The sequence below is a fragment of the Nomascus leucogenys genome, chromosome 9 (genome assembly GCF_006542625.1).
Source record: "Nomascus leucogenys isolate Asia chromosome 9, Asia_NLE_v1, whole genome shotgun sequence".
NCBI classification, from domain to species: domain Eukaryota; kingdom Metazoa; phylum Chordata; class Mammalia; order Primates; family Hylobatidae; genus Nomascus; species Nomascus leucogenys.
In genome coordinates, this window is record NC_044389.1 from 18,937,101 (window position 1) to 18,962,182 (window position 25,082).

Sequence of the window (25,082 nt, forward strand, 5' to 3'; positions counted from 1 at the left end):
TGCTGTGTCACCTAAGCTAGAGTGCAGTGGCACGATCTCAGCTCACTGCAACCTCCACCTCCCGGGTTCAAGTGATTCTCCTGCCTCAGCCTCCTGAGTAGCTGGGACTACAGGTGTCGGCCACCATGCCCAGCTAATTTTTTTGTGTTTTTGGTAGAGACAGGGTTTTGCCATGTTGGTCAGGCTGGTCTTGAACTCCTGACCTCAGGTGATCAGCCTGCCTCGGCCTCTCAAAGTGCTATTTCAAAAATAAATGGCAGACCTACTTAAGGCCTTTTATACCCTTCTCCTCTTCCAAATTAGCCAGCATGACAACATGCCTGTTTTTTTCCGGTAAATAGTCATTAGGCATACAATAGGCAGTGTTGTGGGCTGAATTATATCTCTCTTACTCCTCCCAAAATATAGCCACATTCTAATACTGGGAACCACTAAACGTTACCTTACATGGTAAAAGACACTTTGAGGTTAACAATCTTAAGATAGGAATATTATCTGGAATTATCCATCCAGACTCTAAATATAATCACAAATGCTTTTATAAAAGGGAGGCAGAGGGAGATTGACTACAGAAGAGGAAGCAGGAGATATGACAATGGAAGCCACAGGATGAAATGTTTTGAGGAAGGGGTTATGAGCCAAGGAATATAGGTAATTTCAAGAAGCTAGAAAAGGCAAAGTAGCCGATTCTCCTCCAAAACCTCCATCAGGAATGCAGCTCTCCTGATATCTCGATTTTAGTCCAGTGAAACTAACTCTAGACTTCTGGCCTCTAGGACTGTAGGAGGATAAATTTGTGCTGTTTTAAGCCACTAAATTATAATTCATCAAAGCAGCAATAGGAAAGTAGTGTGGTCAGTATTTTAGAGCAGGAGACTTTAATTTAGACAGATGTGGGTTCAAGAACAGATCTGCTGCATGCTATTAATTTATTCTTAAGTTTTAGTTTGTCTATAACATGGGAAAAATAATAGTTCCTACTTAATAAAGTTATTTTAGGACTAAAGGAGGTAATGAATGTAAAATGCCTGCTACTTTAGTATTCTATTGGTGCATAACAATGTCACCACAAACTCAGCAGCTTAAAACAACACAAAGATATTATTTCCCATTGTGTGTAGGTTGGGAGTCTGGGCGTGGCTTAACTGGCTCCTTGCATCCATGGCTAACAAAGCTGCAATCAAGATGTTAGCTGGATTGCAGTCTCATCTGAGGCTTGATTGGGCAAGACTTCTTCCAAACTCACTGTAGTTATTGGCAGCATTCAGTGCTTTGCAGACTGCTGAACTGAGAGCCTCTGTTTCTTGTGGCTGTTAACTGAAGGCAGCCCTCTGCCCCTTGCCTTGCAGCCGTTCTGCTTTGGAAGCTCGTGATGTAGCCTCTTGTTTCTTCAAAACCAGCAAGGAGAGAGAGTCTCTTGGCAAGAATGGCGTTAAAATCTGATGTTACATAATTATGTGTACATAATCACATACTAATCCATCACTTTTGCTGTATTTTGTGGGCTAGAAGCAAGTCACAGGTCCTACTCATGGAAAGGGATATCACACAAGGAAGTTAACATCAGGAGGTGGGGATCAAAGGAATGCTCTTAGAATCAGTCTGCCATCCTCTCCATGATGCTTGACACAATGAACATTTTTATTTAATCTTTATTATTTTTTGTAATTATATGACTAAAAGTGCTGATTTTTTTTTTTTTTCCATAAGGAAGAAGAAACAGATGTCCTCCTCCACCTCTGCCCATAAACTCCAAAATTCAAACACATTCAACCACTTATCGTCATGGAGAAATAGTTCATATAGAATGTGAACTTAATTTTGAGATCCATGGGTCAGAAGAAATACGTTGTGAAGATGGAAAATGGACAGAACCTCCAAAATGCATTGGTTAGTAACACCTTGAAGAAGCTTTGCTAAAATGAAATCTGCATGTGTAGCTAAATGGTCAGTTCTCTTTCAACTGTACCTTTTCAGAAGGACAGGAGAAGGTAGCCTGTGAGGAACCACCCTTCGTTGAAAATGGTGCAGCAAATTTACACTCTAAGATTTATTACAATGGGGATAAAGTGACATATGCATGTAAAAGCGGCTACCTTCTCCATGGATTGAATGAGATAACTTGTAATCGTGGAAAATGGACACTTCCTCCTGAGTGTGTTGGTAGGTATGCTACATTTACCATCAGTAGCTAAACTTATGGTGTAAAATTTTCCATTCTGTTACTTTAATCTGCGTGTTCCTAGGAAAAGACCACTGCTTAAGCAAATTAGAAACACATTGCTACAGCAACTACTCTTCTGCTTTGCATGTGTGCATGTGTGTGTGCGTGTATGTGTAGCCACCTATAGAATTTAAGTCAATGTAAAGAATTCTAAAAAAAAAAAAATTTTTTTGAACACTAGTGCTAAGCACGGTTATCTGATCTGTGTCATGCCATGACCTGTAAGTTATAAATGACAACACATAAATGACAATGTGCTTCATTAGATAAGTAAATAAGGGCATGGTGGATTGAGTGACTGGCCATAAGCATTATCTACTTCTTCTCCCCATATGTCCTGCAAAGTTAGGGTAGTGCATTCTGTTCTTGACCTTGGGTAAGTCCTGCTGATATTTTGCATCTGGCCATTCTGAACCTTATGCCCTTCTGAGACATGTCTCTGGTCTTTCATTTTACTGAAGGGCACCACCAGGCTACACTATCATTCCTGGGGGCTACTCTTCCTGTCATCTATCTCATTTCTTAATCAGATCACAGCAAGATCTCCACACACATTTATCTAGGATATGTATTAAATAAGACAAAAGTGATGAAGGATGCTAAAGAAATAGACAAACTGAGAGAAAGATACCAAAAAGAGGAAAAAAAATGGATATTTCCTTCATGGGTCGATTGAGACCTGAGATGAAGAGGAATGAAAAAGAAGAAAATAAAAGTGGGGTAATGCCAAAGAGCAATTTTAGAATTGACCATAATCTTTAGGTTGAAGAACAGTTTCTCATTCTATAGGTTTAAGAAATGTTTATATCATAATTCCTTCACAATCAAGAAAAGAGAAAAATACGTATAGTTGTTTTTAGGTAACATATTTGCTGTCAACTCTTGCTTAGCAAATTTTAAAAATATTTGAGCTGAAAAACATTTTTCATATTTGTAATGAATTTATAAAACAATTGTCCTAAATTATATAATACAAATATCGAGACACTATAGTATGAGTTACTATAGTATATTGTTATGAGCTCATATTAATTTTAAAACAACCTCTTTTCTTAGAAAATAATGAGAATTGTAAGCATCCTCCTGTTGTAATGAATGGGGCTGTTGCAGATGGGTTATTGGCAAGCTATGCAACAGGATCCTCAGTGGAATATAGATGCAATGAATATTACTTACTGAGGGGATCAAAAATATCTCGTTGCGAACAAGGAAAATGGTCATCCCCACCTGTTTGCTTGGGTAAGAAAGAGAACACATGGAATGTCTACGTTTGTACTTTTATGTGATTTTCTTACAGTGTTTTATATCATGAAAATGATGATTCTGTATAAATCTTTTTTTCACAAGTGTTTTCCCTCTCATTTCTTTAAGTAGAAAGTCCCTAAAATATTAGTGTATTTTTTCTATTGTGGTAAAATATACATAACATAAAATTTACCACTGTAGCTATTTTTAAGTGTACAATTCAGTGGCATTAAGTATATTAACATTTTTGCGACCAATTACTTTTTGGGTTGTCTTTCTCCTAGCTGAAATTCTCTCCCTGGTATACAGCCCTCAATATCTCTGCTTGTATTGCCCTCAGAATGTCGTTTCGAGAAGAATAATTAGTCCTATTCTTTCCTTGGTAGAGTATATTGCTAATAGTTTTTTACCACCACATCCTCATCTGAATGGACACATTTGTTACATCTTGTTGATTATATAAAAGTGTTTGCTAATGACTTAGATAATAAATGGTCTTCTAAATGTTTTACACACACACGCACACACACTCCACAAAAATGCTATGATATGATGCAGAGGTATATATCTTAGATTTTTTCTCTCAAACTATATTGTAAACATGGTTTGTCATACTTCTACAATATATACTTTAATGGCTGCATAGTATTCCATAATGCAGATGTACATATGTAATTTAACCAGTTTATTGATGGATGCTTAGTGTTCAACATTTTTATATTCCAAACAGTACACTTGCAAGTAAATCTTTGTACATGTAAAACATATTTATTTTTGTTAAAAATAATTATCATGAGATCAGGAATTTTAGTTCTTTTTCTATTAATTGCCAAATTGTCTATCAGAAAGTTTGTTCTGCTTTGTTAAACCTACCATAAGTGAATTAAAGTAGTAATTGTCCTAATCTTTGTTAACTTTGAATGTTTTAATCTTGGCATTTTTTGTTAAGCAGGCAAGCACAATTATTTTGATTTGATTTATTTAAGAATTAATTAATTTGGAATTTTTTAACTTTCTAGTAGCCACAGGTTTTTTTCATGAATTAATTATTCATAGTTTAGCCATTTTTCATACTTATAAGATCTATATCTATATAAATTATTTTATGCAATTGAGAATCATGTTTATTGCAATTATTTTTAATTTCTTTTTATTTATAGTGTTTTTAAGTATCTATAAGTGTATGTTTTAAGTCTTGAGCTCTTTCAACCTTTTGTTAGTAGTTTCCACCTTTCAAGTAATTCTTAGGAGGCTATTCCCATTCAAATTCAGATACAGATACATATTCACATAGAATTTTGCTATTGCTCTCATATTTTTATACATGTTTTTGATATTAAGTTTTTGATGATTTGATTGATATTGCATTGAGTGGAGATATAGTAATCTCTAAGGACAAAGACTAGATTAAAATATTTATGGCAAAGCTGGTAATGAAACAAGCTCATAAGGAAATAACAACATTTAAGGAAATACATCATTCTATATCTGGAACAACTGCCTCAAGAGAGTTAGGTTTGGTCCTAATGAATCAAAGCAAATACCAAATGAAGATTAATCATTGTTATCAGGGCAAGAGAAATGGGCTTTGTATATCTTGCTTATCTATTGAAACTGGAAAGGCTATCAGTACAAATTCACAATGGTATGATAAAGCGTAGAATTTTCTCTGTAGGAATTATTATTCCAGACATTAAGAGTCTCTCTAACCTCTCCATGCTCTCTTCCCTGCTCTAATCACTCCAGTCTTTCCAGTCTCCTTACTCTTCCACAAACAAGCCAAGAATGCTCTCACTTCAGGGCCTTTGCACTGGTTGTTCCCTTTGCTTGGGACACTCTTTCATAAGAAAATGACATGGTTCACTCAGTCTCCTTCAAGCTTTTGTGCAAATATTACTTCTTATTTAGGCCTACCCTAATCACCTTACTGAAAAGTGCAACTTCTCTTCACCTAGCTCTTTTGTTACCCCCTCCTGTTCCAGTACTCTTTTTTTCCATCCAATTTATCTTATGCTGTAGTTTAAAGATGGCCACTGTGTTAGTCTGTTCTCATGCTGCTAATAAAGACGTACCTGAGACTGGGTAATTTATAAAGGAAAGAGATTTAATGCACTCACAGTTCCACATGGCTGGGGAGGCCTCACACTCATGGTGGAAGGCAAAGGAGAAGCAAGGAACATCTTACACGGTGGCAAGCAAGAGAGCATGTGCAGGGAAACTCCCCTTATAAAACCATCAGATCTCGTGAGACTTATTCACTATAATGAGAACAGCATGGGAAAGACCCACCCCAGGATTCAATTACCTCTGACCAGGTTCCTCCCATGACATGTGGGAATTATGGGAGCTACAATTGAAGATGAGATTTGGGTAGGCACACAGCCAAACCGTATCAGCCACAAATTATACAATTCATGTCTTTATTATATTTAGTAAATATTGTAGGTGTTTCTCTCAGTTAGAAGGTAAGCTCCATGAGAGCAGGAGTCTTGGTTTTATTCATTAGCCGGTTTTCTATTATTTTCTACATGGTAGCTCAAGGTTTTTATTTTATAGAAATTATTATTAATCTAACTGATCGATGCCCTTAAATAGTATTTTTGATGTTGTAAATTAAGTGGTTTTAGTTTATGACAATAAGTAATGTATAGATTCATTTGATAGTAATAAAGTATGTATTTTCTTATATGTGTATATGTGTGTGAGAAGCCTTAATTATGATTTCAATTATAAAATATTGCTTTTATTTATTTTATTTATTTATTGATACTTGTCATAATTTTTGTTTTAAAAAATACCACTTTTATATTTGTCAGACAAATAAAGAATTTAAAAGAGCATTTTGTTTTTCAGAGCCATGTACTGTTAATGTGGATTACATGAACAGAAATAACATAGAGATGAAGTGGAAATATGAAGGGAAAGTCTTACATGGAGATTTGATAGATTTTGTGTGTAAACAGGGATATGACTTATCTCCACTAACCCCATTGTCTGAATTATCTGTGCAGTGCGACAGAGGAGAAGTGAAATATCCTTTATGTACTAGAAAAGGTAAAATAATGATGTTCTCTGCGAGTATCTTACTTGATCAGTATCTGCTACCTGGGTTGAAAATGTATTTATATTTTGTTGTTATTTTTCTTCTTATTATTATCATTCTTTTTAATTTTGTTTTATTTTATTTTTATTTTACTTTAAGTTCTGAGATACAAGTGCAGAATGTGCAGGTTTGTTACATAGGTATATGTGTGCCATGGCGGTTTGCTGCAACTATCAACCTCTCATCTAGGTTTTAAGTCCCACATGCATTAGTTATTTGTCCTAATGTTCTCCCTCCCCTCGCTTCCCACCCTCTGACTGGCCCCAGTGTGTGTGTTGTTCCCATCTTTATGTCCATATATTCTCATTGTTCAACTCCCACTTATGAGTGAGAACATATGGTGTTTGGTTTTCTGTTTCTGTGTTAGTCTGCTGAGGATAATGGATCCCAGCTTTATCCATGTCCCTGCAAAGGACATGATCTCATTCCTTTTTATAGCTGCATAGTATTCCATGGTGTATATGTACCACATTTTCTTTATCCAGTCTGTCATTGATGGGCATTTGAGTTGGTTCCATGTTTTGATATTGTAAATAGTGCTGCAATAAACATATGTGTGCATGTGTCTTTATAGTAGAATGATTTTTAGTCTTTTGAGTATATATCCAGTAATGGAATTGCTGTGTCAAATTGTATTTCTGGTTCTAGATCCCTGAGGAATCACCACACTGTCTTCCACAATGGTTGAACTAATTTACATTCCCACTAACAGTGTAAAAGCATTCCTATTTCTCCCCAGCCTTGCCAGCATCTATTGTTTCTTGGCTTTTTAATAATTGCCATTCTGACTGGTGTGAGATGGTGTCCCATTGTGATTACACCTTATACAAAAATTAACTCAAGATGTATTAAAGATTTAAATGTAAAAACCCCAAACCATAAAAACTCTAGAAGAAAACCTAGGCAGTACCATTCAGGACATAGGCATGGGCAAATACTTCATGATGAAAATGCCAAAAGTAATTGCAATGAGAGCCAAAACTGACAAATGAGATCTAATTAAACTAAAGAACTTCTGCACAGCAAAAGAAACTATCATCAGAGTGAACAGGAAACTTACAGAATGGGAGAAAATTTTTGCAATCTGCCCATCTGACAAAGGTCTAATATCCAGAATCTACATGGAACTTAACACAAATTTACAAGAAAAAAACAAACAACACCATCAAAAAGTAGGCAAAGGATATGAACAGTCACTTCTCAAAAGAAGACATTTATGTGGCCAACAAACATATGAGAAAAAGCTCAACATCGCTGATCTTTAGAGAAAATTTATACCTATGACCCCAATTCACCACCATCATCTTCTAATCTATAAAGTTGAGAGGAGTGATCCAACTTCCAAACTTCAATCAGCATATATACCTATATAGGATGGCCATGCTGACATCTTTTAATTCCAATAAGTCAATTTTATGAAGGGAAAAAATCAAGAGGTTTTATAAATGTTGCCAGACTGTCAGAGAATTGATCACCTTCTTGGGAGCACTCAACAACAAACACTGTAAAGCATTGTTCTACTTAGGGCTTTCTTGGGACCCATTGTCTCAGTACTCCCTGGCTATAGGGACTATTACTTTTAATAAGGAAGAAAAGGAAGATAATATATACAGAAAGCATGGCTTCTAGAAAAATCCCATACACTTAGGGAGAAATAAAATCATGATTGTTAATACTCTCATAGTTTTAAATATGTATGTAAACACTATAACATGGGATTCTAATTATAAAAATAAATTGTATGGTATAATATTATTGCAAAAATATCTTCAATATTTTAAAAATATTTGAGAACTGCCTAAAAAATGGCTTTATGGCTAGGTGTAGTGGCTCACGCCTGTAATCCCAGCACTTTGGGAGGCCAAGGTGGGCAGATTTCTTGAGCCCAGGAATTCAAGACCAACCTGAGCAACATAGTGAGACCCTGTCTCTACAAAAGAAAAATGCACCTGTAGTCCCAACTAGTTGGGAGGCTAAGACAGGAGGATCACTTGAGCCTGGGAGGCAGAGGTTGCAATGAGCCATGATCATACCACCATACTCCAGCCTGGGCGACAGAGCGAGACTCTGTCTCTGAAAAAAAAAAAAAAAAAAAAAGCCTTTATATTATATGTCTGAATTTATTTCCTGGATGTTCATTATAGCAATTCATTGTATACTTTAAAACTCATTTTTGCAGAATCTAAAGGAATGTGCACATCTCCTCCTCTTATTAAACATGGAGTGATCATTAGTTCAATAGTAGACACCTATGAAAATGGCTCTTCAGTAGAATACAGATGTTTTGATCACCATTTCCTACAAGGATCTAGGGAGGCCTATTGTTTAGAAGGAATGTGGACTACGCCACCATTGTGTTTAGGTATGTACTACTAAATATGCCTCTAACAAAGTAAAAATATATATTTTTAATTTGCTGTCATTTTTGAGTTAACATAACACTAATATAATGCTAAATTTGCTACATTTGTGTTATTTTATTCATGTGCTTATTTTATCACTGGTTTCTATTCTTTCCTCTAGATCATAAATAACTATAGTTCAGTTTGTTGTAATACAAATTTATTAAAGACAAACCACACATCAGGTTGGTATGGGGCTATAAGTTGAATAAGTCATAGTGGTGTGAGTAAACTTTAATAATTATCGTTCATTGTGATTGGTACTATAATAGAAAACATTAGGGAAACATGTATAATAGAAAACAATGGGGAAATAAAGAAATGGACAACTCAGTATGGAAAGATGAAGCAAGTTATTGTTTTATTAGCAAGGCATCCTAGTAAGATTAACAACATTTACTAAGGCCCTCAGAGGCATGAAATAGCACATGTGTAAATAATAAGAAAATATTTTTTATTTCCAATTCTGACTTTTATTTACTTGTCTTGTCTTCTTTCCTGGCTAGGACTTCAGTACAATGTTGAATGGAAGAGGTAGTGGATATCTTTATTTGCTTCCCATTCTCATAAGTAAAACCTTTGATAATTCACCTCTATGTGTTGTTATAAATATTTTTTAAAAAATCAAGTTAAAGGTATAGAAACCTTTCTTTCTATTTTGCCAAAAATATTTTTAAAGAATCTTCAATCTGTGTTTAATTTTAGCAATATCTGTTGAAATAATTACATGATTATTACTTTTTTCCCTTGCAAATTTAATGAATTATATTGCTTCTTTTGAATGTTAAAGCACGATTCTATTCCCATGAGAAATTCCACAAGGTTGTGATAAATTATGCATATTATATGTTATATTTTTATTTATCAATATTTTACTCATCTATTTTCATGAGAAAGACTGGTTGGTTATTTTCCTTTCTGGTTTTATATCAAATTTGTGCTGACCTTATCCCAGGAATGGGAAGTGTTCCGTCTTTTCTGGTTCTCTGGATTGATGCTATTTCTTCCTTTATAATTTTAAGAGTTAACCAGAGAAACCATCTGGGACTTGAGTTTTTCTGTGAAAAGACAAATTGACAGCTTCGATTTGTTCAACAAATAATGGTAATTATTTCTTCTTCTGTCAGTTTTGGTAGGGAGTGGTTTCTTGATGGTTCATTACAACTACATTGTCAAATCTACTAACATAAAGTAGTTATGACATCTTCCTATCCTCTTTTTGATGTTTTTATTGTTGTATCTTTTGTTATTACTTCTATTAATATGTATCTGTCTTGGCCGGGCGCGGTGGCTCACGCCTGTAATCCCAGCACTTTGGGAGGCCGAGGCGGGCGGATCACAAGGTCAGGAGATCGAAACCATCCCATCCTGGCTAATACGGCGAAACCCTTTCTCTACTAAAAATACAAAAAACTAGCCGGGCGTGGTGGTGGGCGCCTGTGGTCCCAGCTACTCGGGTGGCTGAGGCAGGAGAATGGCAGGAACCCGGGAGGTGGAGCTTGCAGTGAGCCGAGATCGCGCCACTGCACTACAGCCTGGATGACAAAGCGAGACTCCGTCTCAAAAAAAAAAAAAAAATACGTATCTGCCTTGACATGCCTTGCTAAGGGTCTATACATTTTATTAGTGTTTTCAAAAAACCAACATTTGCATTTGTTGATTCATCAAATTTTGCTATTTTATTAATTATGCTATTATCTTTATTATTTCCTTCTACGTTCTTGGATTTCTTTTGTTACTCTTTTTCTGGCTTGTTTAGATGAATACATAGATTACTGATTTTCAGCATTTATATTTTTTTCTAATACATGAATTTAAAAATAGAAATTTCTCTCTGAGCACTTTAACTTCATCCAACCCATTTTTATATCTTGAATTTTTACTATCATTCAGCTCAAAAATTTTGTAGTATTCATTCTGATATATTCTCTGTGCTCTGAATCATTTAGAATTTTCTTTTTAAAGTTCTGAATATTTAGGGGATTTTCTAGTTTTCTTTTGGTTACTGATTTCTAGTTTAATTCAACTAAGACATACTTTGAATTATATCTGCACTTTAAAATTTGTTAATATTTGCTTTATAACAAGCATGTATTTGCTTTAGGTAAATGTTCTTTTTGTACTTGAAAAAAGTTAACTTTGTCATTGTTGGGTTCACTGTTTTATATATGCGAATTGGATTGAGTTTTGTTTTTGATGTTTAAGTTAATCCAAAGCTGTACTGATCTGTGTGTGTTTGATTTCTATCAATCACTGAGAGAAGCATGTAAAAGTCTCACTTGGCATTTTAAAACATTACTAATTTTAGTTCTGTCAATTTTTGCTTCTGTATTTTGATACTATTTCATTAGGGACACACACAAATTGAGACACTAAATCTTGGTGTATTGGCATTGTCTAATTTTAAAAGACCTCCTTCATATATAGTAATTCTTTGCTTTTTTTTTTTTTTTTTTTTTTGCCTTGAAGTCTCCTTTAGCTGCACCAAATGGCTTTTGACAAGCATTCATGTAGTACACATTTTTCCATCCCTTAACTTTCAGTCTTCTGGGTTCTTACTTTTAGTGTGCATCTCTTATAAGCAATATATAGTTTATTTTAAAATATACTTATGCAGTTTATAATTTTTTCCTTGTAATGGAATAGTCTATTTACATATTCATGTAATTACTAATATATTTCGGTTTATACCTACCAACTTTCTATAGTAGATGTATGTTACTATACTCCATGTATATCCTATTGGTCATCTCCCTCTTTCTCTCTCTCTCTCCATATATGTGTGTGTGTGTGTATATATATAATATTTTAAGTTCTAGGGTACATGTGCACAATGTGCAAGTTTGTTACATAGGTATACATGTGCCATGTTGGTTTGCTGCACCCATCAACTCTTCATTTACATTAGGTATTTCTCCTAAAGCTGTCCCTCCCCCAGCCCCCCACCTACGGACAGGCCCTGGTGTGTGATATTCCCTGCCCTGTGTCCATGTGTTCTCATTCTTCAACTCTCACCTACGAGTGAGAACATGCAGTGTTTGGTTTTCTGTCCTTGTAATAGTTTGCTTACAATGATGGTTTCCAGCTTTGTCCATGTCCCTGCAAAGGGCATGAACTCATCCTTTTTAATGGCTGCTTAGTATTCCATGGTGTGTATGTGCCACATTTTCTTAATCCAGTCTATCATTGATGGACATTTGGGTTGGTTCCAAGTTTTGCTTTTGTGAATAGTTAAGCAAAAAACGTATCTGTGCATTTGTCTTTATAGCAGAATGACTTATAATCCTTTGGGTATATACCCAGTAATGAGATCACTAGGTCAAATGGTATTTCTAGTTCTAGATCCTTGAGGAATCACCACACTGTCTTCCACAATGATTGAACTAGTTCATACTCCCACCAACAGTGTAAAAGCACTCCTATTTCTCCATATCCTCTCCAGCATCTGTTGTTTCCTGACATTTTAATGATCGCCATTGTAACTGGAGTGAGATGGTCTCTCATTGTGGTTTTGATTTGCATTTCTCTGATGACCAGTGATGATGAGCATTTTTTCATATGTCTGTTGGCTGCATAAATGTCTTCTTTTGAGAAGTGCCTGTTCGTATCCTTTGCCCACTTTTTGATGGGGTTGTTTGTTTTTTTCTTGTAAACTTTTTAAGCTCTTTGTAGATTCTGGATGGTAGCCCTTTGTCAGATGGATAGATTGCAAAAATTTTCTCCCATTCTGTAGGTTGCCTGTTCACTCTGATGATAGTTTCTTTTGCTGTGCAGAAGCTCTTTAGTTCAATTAAATTCCATTTGTCTATTTTGGCTTTTGTTGCCATTGCTTCGGTGTTTTAGTCATGAAGTACTTGCCAATGCCTATGTCCTGAATGATATTGCCTAGGTTTTCTTCTAGGGTTTGTATGGTGTTAGGTCTTACATTTAAACTTTTAATCCATCTTGAGTTAATTTTTGTATAAGGTATAAGGAAGTGATCCAGTTTCAGCTTTCTACATACGGCTAGCCAGTTCTCCCAACACCATTTATGAAATAGGAAATCATTTCCCATTTCTTGTTTTTGTCAGGTTTGTCAAACATCAGATGGTTGTAGATGTGTGGCATTATTTCTGAGGCCTCTGTTCTGTTCCATTGGTCTATATATCTGTTTTGGTACCAGTATCATGCTGTTTTGGTTACTGTAGACTTGTAGTATAGTTTGAAGTCAGGTAGCCCGATACCTCCAGCTTTGTTCTTTTTGCTTAGGATTATCTTGGCAATGCAGGCTCTTTTTTGGTTCCATATGAACTTTAAAGTAGTTTTGTCCAATTCTGTGAAGAAAGTCAATGGTAGCTTAATGGGGATAACACTGAATCTATAAATTACCTTGGGCAGTATGGCTGTTTTCACGATATTGATTCTTCCTATCCATGAGCATGGAATGTTCTTCCATTTGTTTGTGTCCTCTTTTATTTCCTTGAGCAGTGGTTTGTAGTTCTTGAAGAGGTCCTTCACATTCCTTGTAAGTTGGATTCCTAGGTATTTTATTCTCTTTGAAGTAATTGTGAATGGGGGTTCACTCATAATTTGGCTCTCTGTTTGTCTATTATTGATGTATAGGAATGCTTGTGATTTTTGCACATTGATTTTGTATCCTGAGAATTTGCTGAAATTGTTTATCAGCTTAAGGAGATTTTGGGCTGAGACAATGGAGTTTTCTAAATATACAATCATGTCATCTGCAAACAGGGACAATTTGAATTCCTCTTTTCCTAATTGAATACCATTTATTTCTTTCTCTTGATGGATTGCCTTGGCCAGAACTTCCAACATTATGTTGAATAGGAGTGGTGAGAGAGGGCATCCTTGTCTTGTGCCAGTTTTCAAAGGGAATGCTTCCAGTTTTTGCCCATTCAGTATGATATTGGCTGTGGGTTTGTCATGAACAGCTCATATTATTTTGAGGTACATTCCCTCAATACATTGTTTATTGAGACTTTTTAGTATGAAGGGCTGTTGAATTTTGTCGAAGGCTTTTTCTGAATCTATTGAGATAATCATGTGGTTTTTGTCATTGTTCCTGTTTATGTCATGGATTACGTTGATTGACTTGTGTATGTTGAACCAGCATTGCATCCCAGGGATGAAGCCATCTTGATCGTGGATAAGCTTTTTGATGTGCTGCTGGATTTGGTTTGCCAGTATTTTATTGAGGATTTTCACATCGATGTTCATCAGGAATATTGGTCTAAATTCTCTTTTTTTATTGTGTCTCTGCCAGGCTTTGATATCAGGATGATGCTGACTTCATTAAATGAATTAGGGAGGATTCCCTCTTTTTCTATTGATTGGAATAGTTTCAGAAGGAATGGTACCAGCTCCTTTTTGTACCTTTGGTAGAATTCGGTTGTGAATCCATCTGGTCCTGGGCTTTTTTTGATTTGTAGGCTATTAATTATTGCCTCAATTTCAGACCCTGTTATTGGTCTATTCAGACATTCAATTTCTTCCTTGTTTAGTTTTGGGAGGGTGTATGTGTCCAGGAATTTGTCCATTTCTTCTAGATTTTCTAGTTTATTTGCATGGAGATGTTTATAGTATTCTCTGATGATAGTTTGTATTTCTGTGGGATTGGTGGTGATATTCCCTTTATTATATTTTATTGCATCTATTTGATTTTTCTCTCTTTTCTTCTTTATTAGTCTTGCTCTCAGTCTATCTAGTTTGTTGATCTTTAAAAAAAAAACATTTCCTGGATTCACTGATTTTTTTTGAAGGGATTTTTTGTGTCTCTATTTCCTTCAGTTCTGCTCTGATCTTAGTTATTTCTTGCCTTCTGCTAGCGTTTGAATGTGTTTGCTCTTGCTTCTCTAGTTCTTTAATTGTGATGTTAGGGGGTTGATTTTAGATCTTTCCTGCTTTCTCTTGTGGGCATTTAGTGCTATAAATTTCCCTCTACACACTGCTTTAAATGTGTCCCAGAGATTCTGGTATGTAGTGTCTTTGTCCTCACTGGGTTCAAAGAACATCTTTATTTCTGCTTTCATTTCGTTATTTATCTAGTAGTCATTCAGGAGTAGGCTGTTCAGTTTCCATGTAGTCGTGCAGTTTTGAGTGAGTTTCTTAATCCTGAGTTCTAATTTGATTGCACTGTGGTCTGAGAGACAGTTTGTTGTGATTTCTGTTCTTTTTCATTTGCCAAAGAGTGTTTTGCTTCCAGTTATGTGGTCAATTTTGGAATAAGCGCAGTGTGGTGCTGAGAAGAATGTATATTCCATTGATTTGGAGTGGAGAGTTATGCAGATGTCCATTAGGTCTGCATGGTCCAGAGCTGAGTTCAAGTCCTGGATATTCTTATTAACCTTCTGTCTCGTTGATCTGTCTAATATTGACAGTGGGGTGTTAAAGTCTCCCATTATTATTGTGTGGAAGTCTAAATCTCTTTGCAGGTCTCTAAGGACTTGCTTTATGAACCTGGGTGCTCCTGTATTGGGTGCATATATATTTAGGATAGTTAGCTCTTCTTGTTGAATTGATCCCTTTACCATTATGTAGTGGCGTCTTTGTCTCTTTTGATCTTTGTTGGTTTAAAGTCTGTTTTATCAGAGATAAAGATTGCAACCCCTGCTTTTTTTTTTTTTTTTGCTTTCCATTTGTTTGGTAGATCTTCATCCGTGCCTTTATTCTGAGCCTGTGTGTGTCTTTGCATGTTAGATGGGTCTCCAGAATACAGCACACCAATGGGTCTTGACTCTTTATCCAATTTGTCAGCTTGTGTCTTTTAATTGGGGCATTTAGCCCATTTACATTTAAGGTTAATATTGTTATGTGTGAATTTGATCCTGTCATTATAATGTTAGCTGGTTATTTTACCCATTAATTGATGCAGTTTCTCATAGTGTTGATGGTCTTTACAATTTGGCATGTTTTTGCAGTGGGTAGTACCGGTTGTTCCTTTCTGTGTTTAGTGCTTCCTTCAGGAGCTCTTGTAAGGCAGGCCTGGTGGTGACAAAATCTCTCAGCATTTGCTTGTCTGTAAAGGACTTTATTTCTCCTTCACTTATGAAGCTTACATTGGTTGAATATGAGATTCTGGGTTGAAAATTATTTTCTTTAAGAATGTTGAATGTTGGCCCTCACTCTCTTCTGGCTTGTAGGGTTTCTGCTGAGAGATCCACTATTAGTCTGATGGGCTTCCCTTTGTGGGTAACCCGGCCTTTCTCTCTGGCTGCCCTTAACATTTTTTCTTTCATTTCAACCTTGGTGAATCTGACAATTATGTATCTTGGGGTTGCTCTTCTTGAGGAATATCTTTGTGGTGTTCTCTGTATTTCTTAAATTTGAATGTTGGCCTGCCTTGCTAAGTTAGGGAAGTTCTCCTAGATAATATCCTGAAGAGTGTTTTCCAACTTGGTTCCATTCTCCCCGTCACTTTCTGGTATATTTGGTCTTTTCACATCGTCCCATATTTCTTGGAGGCTTTGCTCATTTATTTTCACCCTTTTTTCTCTAATCTTGTCTTCTCACTTTATTTCATTAATTTGGTCTTCAATCACTGATATCCCTTCTTCCACTTGATCGAATTGGCTGTTGAAGCTTGTGCATGCATCACCAAGTTCTCTTGCTGTGGTTTTCAGCTCCATCAGTTCATTTAAAGTCTTCTCTACACTGTTTTTCTAGTTAGCCATTCATCTAGCCTTTTCTTAAGGTTTTCAGCTTCCTTGCTATGGGTTAGAATATGCTCCTTTAGCTTGGAGAAGTTTGTTATTACCGACCTTCTGAAGACTACTTCCGTCAACTCGTCAAACTCATTCTCCATCCAGTTTTGTTCCCTTGCTGGCGAGGAGCTGCGATTTTTTGGAGGAGAAGAGGCATTCTGGTTTTTGGAATTTTCCACTTTTCTGCTCCGGTTTCTCCCCATCCTTGTGGTTTTATCTACCTTTGGTCTTTGGTTGTTGACCTACAGATGGGGTTTTGGTGTGGATGTCCTTTTTGTTGATGTTGTTGCTATTTCTTTTTGTTTGTTAGTTTTCTTTCTAACAGTCACACCCCTCAGCTGCAGGTCTGTTGGAGTTTGCTGGAGGTCCACTCCAGACCTTGTTTCCCTGGGTATCACCAGCAAAGGCTGCAGAACAGCAAATATTGAAATACTGCTGCCTGATCCTTCCTCTGGAAGCTTCATCTCAGAAGGGCTCCCACCTGTTTGAGGTGTCTGTCAGCACCTACTGGGAGGTGTCTCCCAGTCAGGCTACACAGGGTCAGGGACCCACTTGAGGAGGCAGTCTGTATGTTCTCAGTGCTCGAATGCTGTGCTGAAAAAAACCACTGCTCTCTTCAGAGTTGTCAGACAGGGACGTTTAAGTCTGCAGAAGCTGTCTGCTGCCTTTTGTTCTGTTATGCCCTGCCACCAGAGGTGGAATCTAGAGAGGCAGTAGGCCTTGCTGAGCTGTGATGGGCTCTGCCCAGTTCGAGCTTCCCGGCCACTTCGTTTACACTGTGGGCTACCCAAGCTTCAGCAATGGTGGACGACCCTCCCCCCATAACACTGTCGTGTCACGGGTTGATCTCAGACTGCTGAGCTAGCAGTGAGCAAGGCTCCATGGGCGTGGAACCTGCCGAGCCAGGCAAGGGAGGGTATCTCCTGGTCTGCCAGTGGCTAAGAGCCTGGGAAAAGCACAGTATTTGGTCAGGAGTGTACCATTTCTCCAGGCACAGTCTGTCATGGCATCCCTTGGCTAGGAAAGGGCAATCCCCTGACCCCTTGCACTTCCTGGGGAGGCAACACTCTGACCTGCTTCACCTCACCCTCCATGGGCTGCACCCACTGTGCAACCAGTCCCAGTGAGATGAACCAGGTACCTCAGTTGGAAATGCATATATCACCTGTCTTCTACATTGATCTCCCTGGGAGTTGCAGACCGGAGCCGTTCCTATTCGGCCATCTTGGAACTAACTCATATATATATATATATGTGGAGAGAGAGAGACAGAGAGAGAGAAAGAGAGAGAGTGAGAGGGAGAGATTTGTTTCTAAGGAACTCCAGCCTGGGCAACACAATGAGACTCTCTCTTTCTTAATATCTCTGTATCTATGTAGACACATCTAGAAATGTATATATATTTTATATATAATTTTTTATAGAGACAGGGTGTGTGCCACCACACCCAGCTATTTTTTTATTTTCATTTTTTTAGGGTGATAAAATCTCATGTTGCCTTGGCTGGTCTATTGATAGATAGATAGACAGATATATAGAGAGAGACAGGATCTCATTTGTTGCCCAGGATGGAGTGCCTTGACCTCAGGCTTAAATGACCTCTCACCTCAGCCTCTTGAGTGGCTGGGACCACAGTTGTGCACTACCACGCCTAGCTGATTTTTACTTTTTTTTTAATAGAGACAGGGAGTGTGCCACCACACCCAGCTTTTTTTTTATTTTTATTTTTAGTGGAGATAGAGTCACCTTATGTTGCCCAGGGTGGTCTTGAACTCCTGGGCTCAAGTGATCCTCCCTCTTTGGCCTTCCGAAGTGCTGGATTATAGGAGTAAGCCATGTTGCCCGGCCTGTAATCTATTACTTTTTCTTTTTAAATATATTTTTACTTTCTTATGGATAAATCTATTTTTTGTTAAACTATTTCTTCCTCCCTTAGCTTGTTAATTATACTTTCCTGTCATTTTTTTCTTAACTGTTATCATAGAGATTATATCATACAATCTTTATTAATTCAATCCAATATATATTAGAACTTTTACCACTTCTCTAGGACTTTAAAACAGTTTATTTACTCTTCCAACTTTTTGTATTACTATATCATATATTTTAATTCTACATATATTTTAAATCCAAAAGATATGATTGACATTATTGTTTTGTCCAACAATATTTTTTAGATTTCCCTATATATTTATCAATGCATTTGCTCCTTGTCTTTTCCTATTTTTCTCTGTTTCTCACTGGGATAATTTTACTTTGCTTGAAAACTATTTTTTTTTATTATTTTCTCAGGTTTTTTTTTTTTTAAGTCTCCAAATGTCTTTATTTTCATTCAATTTTGAAGGATATTTTTGCCTGATACAGAATTATAGCCTGGCCCTTATTTTCTTTCAGTGCTTTAAAATGTGTCATTTTGGCCATGTGCAGGGGCTCACGCCTGTAATCCCAGCACTTTGGGAGGCCGAGGCAGGCAGATCACGAGGTCAGGAGATCGAAACCATCCTGGCTAGCATGGTGAAACTCTGTCTTTACTAAAAATACAAAAAAATTAGCCAGGCATGGTGGTGGGCGCCTGTAGTCCCAGCTACTCAGGAGGCTGAGGTAGGAGAATGGCGTGAACCTGGGAGGCAGAGCTTGCAGTGAGCCGAGATCGCACCACTGCGCTCCAGCCTGGGCAACAGAGCCAGACTCTGTCTCAAAAAAAAAAAAAAAAAAAAAACCAACCAAAAAACAAAAAACAAGTGTCATTTCATCCTTCCTGATTTTTATAGTTTTTGTTAAATAATCAAATGCCATTGTTAATGGTACTTTTTTGAAGGTAATGTATCGTTTTTTCTCTGCTGTTTTTTTAACATTTCTCTTTGTTTTTAATCTCAGCAAATAATTTATGTTGGCCTAGATGTGGGCTTCTTTGTATATTTTGGTCTTCAAGTTAGTAGCATTCCTTGAATCTTGATGTACTTGATATCCTTCATGGGTTTTAGAAATGTTTGGCTAATATCTTTTAAAATGTACATTTCTCACCTCTTCTGTGATACCATATTACATATATTACATCTTTTTGCTATGCCATTGTCTCTTTAAATCTGTATTTTCTCTCATTTTCTTCTTGTTTCACTGTAGTAATTTTTTGGTAATTTTCTCATTGTATCATTTCTTTGTTTCAATTTGGTAATTTTCTTCTAGTTTAATAATCCTCTCTTTAGATGTATCTAATCTGCTTTAAACTCATCTTTTGAGTTCTCAATTTCAGTTATCTTTGCATTTCTATTTCATATTTTCTTTTTGTAGATTTGAGTTATCTGATGAAAGATCCTAGCTTAACATCAACTTCTTGAACATATAATTCATACTTTTTATTAAGGCTTGTCTGCAAACTCCAATATCTGGATCTATTTTCTAGCCCCAAATTCTTGATATTTTTGTTAACAGTTGATTGAATTTCAAATATTATACGTGGAAAATTTCAGGAGGTTTGGATGATGTCAACTTACTCCAAAGAAGACTCATCTCATCCTCTGGCTGATCATTAGGGTAGAGGCAGTTGGTTTTAATACAATTAGAAATAAAGCTTTCTCTATGTTTGTTTTCAGACCTCTGTTTGCCTTTTCTCACAGTCTATAACTCTCCAGGGCTCTTCACAGAGAGTTTGTTGTGTGTATTAAAGCTTTTTCTTCTTGACTGTCTCTGATGTTACTGGGAGACTGCCAAATGCCCACTGTAACTTTTTATTTACTTTCTGCTTAGCTTCTCATCCTATGCCTCTATACAACTCAAGGATAAGCAGTACTTAGGGAAAAGCTAGTGCAGAGCCTCAAGCTCATATCTCTACACCTCCTATCCTTCTAAGTTCTTTATTTTTCAAGTCCTGGCTGTTTTGGTTTACCGAAATTCTCATTTTTCTATCTTCAATTCCATGAGATTTTCAAAAGTTCTGCTGGCTCTATGCCTATGCTGACCATTCTCTGTCATCTAACCTCTCAGGTCAGACTTAAGAGTCAACAAACACCTCAAGAGAAAAAATGGCACATAGAATTTTTTTTTTTTTTTTTTTTTAGATGGTCTCCTTCTGTCACCCAGGCTGGAGTGCAGTGGCGCAATCCCTGCTCACTGCAACCTCCTCCTTCTAAGTTCAAGAGATTCTTCTGCCTCAGCTTTCCCGAGTAGCTAGGATTACAGGTGCATACCACCATGCCCGGCTTTTTTTTTTTTTTTTTTTTTGTAGAGATGGGGTTTCGCCATGTTGGCCAGGCTGGTCTCAAACTCCTGACCTCAGATGATCCACCCTCCTTGGCCTCCCAGAGTGCTGGGATTACAGGTGTGAGTCACCGCACCCAGCCTCACATAGATGTTGAACTCACCTGAATGCATTTTTTCCAGAACCTTACTTCCTTGACTAAGTTCCTTGGAGGTTTTCTGATACCTTGAAATGCTTCCTGTTTTTCAGATTTTCTGGTTCTTAATAGAAGTGCTGATTTGATATAATCTACTCTGTCATAGCTGAAAGTTAAAGGTCCATGAATCAACTTTTAAATTTATTCTAATTTAAATCTCATGTTTTTTCATGTTCATCCTAAATTATAGTGCTATTTGACTTCATTTATAATTTAAATCTCATGGTTTTTCATGTTCATCCTAAATTATAGTTCTATTTGACTTCATTTTCACAACTATTTTGTAATGAGTGTAATAATTCTTGTTCATTTTTATCACCTGTAGCACTTCCAGCATAATGTTTGACACATAGGCATTTAATAAGTAGTTGTTGAAAAAAGTAACTGAACACAGTACTTCTGAGCTGCGGTTTCACTTTCTGTGGTTTCAGTTACCTGCTGTAAACTGCAATCTGAAAATGTTAAATTGAAAATTTCAGAAATAAACAACTTATAAATTTTAAATTATGCACTGAGTAGTATAATAAAATCTCATGCCATTCCATCCTTCCTGCCCCAGATATGCTAAAAAGAAGCTGTAAAGTGCTTCCTTAAAGTGAAAGGGTGGAAATTCTTAACTTAAAAAGAAAGGAAAAATAAATGTATGCTGAGGTTGCTAAGATCCATGGTAACAATGAGTCTTCTGTCTATGAAAGTGTGAAGAAAGAAAAAGAAATCCATGCTAGTTTTGTTGTTGCATCTCAAACTGCAAAAGTTACAAGCCACAGTGCATAATAAATGTTTAGTTGAGGTGGAAGAGGCATTAAATCTGTGGGCAGAAGACGTGAACAGAAACGTGTTCCCAATGAATGACAATAGGGTTTGGCATTATCTGCGGTTTCAGGCATGAACTGGAGCTCTTGAAACGTATCCCCTGCAGGCAATCAGGGAGGGCATACTGTAAATAAGTTTGTTAATGTACTACAGGTATACGATTGATATGCCATATTAGCAACTCTGGACCTTTTTACCTGTCTCAGAAGTTATTCCTTAATTCTAGGTCATCCAGGAGACAAATAAGGACATAAGAAATCCTATTTTCTGAAATAATTTGATATTTGATATTTTAGAAATATTAATGTTTTTATTCTGTAAAAAAAAAAGAAGAGGTTTTTTTGTGTATTTTAATACATACTTTACCGTTCTCTTTTGCTTATTATACATGGGAAAGGACACAATTATACTTTGTATGCTTAGAATTTAAAACATTTTAATCCAGTCTTGATATTTCTTAACTAGAAATTTTAAAGAGAAGTAACTGTCAACCATTTTGGATGGCATGAGGTTATAAAGCTTGGGTCAGTGTTGAGAATCTACATTTCCATAAAATGTTATTTATACAGCAATTAATAATTTGTCTCATGAGAATTTTATTTGAACTTTCTGAAGAAGGAAAAGGGAAAAGAGCATGGTATCAATGACTATTAGTAACTGTCAATGCTTCCCCCAAAATACCTTTTTGTTTGTTTGCTATCTTTGAAAAAGCTAATGACATAAAACTAAGTGACTGGCAGAAAATACCTTTTCTCCAAATCCAGGACCACAGAGAGAAATGACTCACTGTTTTCTGTGAGACTTGAACATACTTTCTGACTCAAATATTAATTCTGATTAACTGACTTGCTGCTCTTAGGTCTGAGAATTTTAAGGTCCTCATGAGTAGGCAACACAATGATTCCTGTTCGTATCAAGATGTAACAAGATAGTTTTCTTCTTTTTCTTTCTTTTTTTTTTTAAATTGTTGTTCCCAGAGCCATGCACATTATCTTCTGCTGAAATGGAAAAGAACAATTTACTTCTGAAATGGGATTTTGACAATAGACCACATATCTTGCATGGTGAATATATTGAGTTTCTTTGTAGAGGAGATACTTATCCAGCTGAATTGTATAATACTGGATCTATACTTAGAATGCAGTGTGACAGAGGGCAGTTAAAATATCCAAGATGTATTCCAAGACAAAGGTGAGAAGAGGCTTTCACCTATAGGTATGTTTTTTTTTTTGGTCAGATTGTTATTCAACATTTCAGAAATGTTATGTTCTATACCACTCATACTTTATGGCAATTGCAAAGAAAAAATAATAATATTTCCTTCATTTTTTTTTTTTACACCAAACAAACAACTGGAAGTGGTAATAAATTCAACAGGCCTTCTGAATTGTCTGAAGTGAAAGCAACTTTTGCCATTTGATATTTGTGACACTTTGGCAAATGAAAAAATAAATCAATTTATATGTTCAGTATTTAAATGTGCAAAAATTAACCTATATGTTCTGTGATAAGGACAAAATCACACTTTCTGCTACTTCTCCATATAAGTTCAAGCACTACTAATAAAGGTTGGAAAATATGGTATTTATTTTCAGGACCACATTTTTGTGTAACTTTTGGAAATTACATACTAAAATGTTTCCTCATATGACAGTTTAAAAAATATATCCTCTGCTACTTACAGGAAATAATTTAACTATTTTCTTAGAGAAATGTTTAAAAAAGTATAATAAAATGATGTAAACCATTTTGTAGGATCAGAATTTTAATGCTTTTTGAAGACACTTTATATAGAAAATGGAAATTATATTTTTTGTTCAACTAAGAATATTAAAAATATAAGTAGTGGCAAAGTGCATGTGGTCCTGTTTTAAAAAATGCAAACAATGAACTGTATGAACTACATAAAGTCAGCTTTTTAGATGCTTTGATCACTCTAGTAAAAAAATATTAAAAAGACACACAATAGTGGGAAAAATTTTTATTTTTATTTCTAATTGCGGTGACATCAGGGTGGAAAAAATTTTATAGGCTATTTAAATGTTTTGGTACAGTATGAATTTCTGACTTTCAAGAGAAAAAGGTAAACATGTAGAAAAATTTAAAAAATGGTGACTTGTATAGCAAATAATATTGAGTTTTTAAAAGGGAACTGGTGGTATTATTTACTAAGTAAGATCATTTATTCTTATTAGTACTTAATAAAAACAATGACTCATTATATGAGAAAATTGAAAGGCTAAGATTGTAATTAACACTTGACTGCAATTGATGCTTATTTCAAAAATCTCTCTTTTTCCCCTCAAGGACTCTGTCTTATCAAGAACCCTTAAGAACATAGAAATGAATGGCAGAAAGAGGAGTCATATTTCAATACATCATGAAATTCCTTATAAAACATAATTTTGAGGAAATAAGTTAAAAACTTCTGAGTTTTTCCTTGCTTAAATATTTGAATCTAAATTGTTTGTGCTGAACATTTCGTTATTTATAAATAAAAACCAATAAATGTTGTCTAATTTTTAGTTTGTATGATTTGATGTAGAACTTAATCTCTTTTGTATGTCTTCCATCTGTTACAAATTAATCTACACATCATATTTTCATTTCCTAATGCCCATTGACTAGACTATATAATTGTTTTCAATATACTGTATGTGCAAAAATTTCACATTCACATTCATCATCATCTTTATTAATATTAAGGGTTTTGTTACCCTTAATTCAAAGTTTATGTCAATATTAAAGGGCCAAACACACTAGAGATAAGAAACTATGTGCTGTATTAGAGGATCTGCCTTATTAAAGGCAGAAGAGACTGCCCTTCAGACTTTCTAAATGTAAAAAACTTTTAAAATTAACTGCAATACTTGCTAAAACATTAATAACCAAATTGTTTATGAGGTAGTGTACTACCATATTTGAACATGTACTCAAATATTGTTAAAGAGACACAGTTAAAGAAAGAATGACTCTTGGAATTTTATTTTATTTAATTAATTAATTTAATTATTTATTTATTAATTTATTTATTTTTTGAGACGGAGTCTTGCTCTGTCACCCAGGCTAGAGTGCAATGGCATGATCTTGGCTCACTGCAATTTTCACCTCCTGGGTTCCAGCAATTCTCGTTCCTCAGCCACCACCACGCCGCTACTTTTTTTTATTTTTATTTTTTGTATTTTTAGTAGAGACGAGGTT

General features: G+C 35.8%; 1 protein-coding gene across 1 annotated transcript in view; it reads left to right on the top strand.

The window, feature by feature from the left end:
* F13B (coagulation factor XIII B chain) overlaps positions 1-24,412 on the top strand; it is a 32,423-nt gene extending 8,011 nt beyond the window's left edge. Inside the window, exons 6-12 of the mRNA XM_003264503.1 lie at positions 1,711-1,890; positions 1,978-2,163; positions 3,281-3,463; positions 6,323-6,523; positions 8,752-8,934; positions 22,859-23,072; positions 24,189-24,412. Coding sequence (XP_003264551.1) covers positions 1,711-1,890; positions 1,978-2,163; positions 3,281-3,463; positions 6,323-6,523; positions 8,752-8,934; positions 22,859-23,072; positions 24,189-24,222 — 1,181 coding nt within the window. The 3' untranslated portion in view covers positions 24,223-24,412. The remainder of the gene's footprint in view (positions 1-1,710; positions 1,891-1,977; positions 2,164-3,280; positions 3,464-6,322; positions 6,524-8,751; positions 8,935-22,858; positions 23,073-24,188) is intronic.
* The last annotated feature ends 670 nt before the right edge of the window (positions 24,413-25,082 follow it).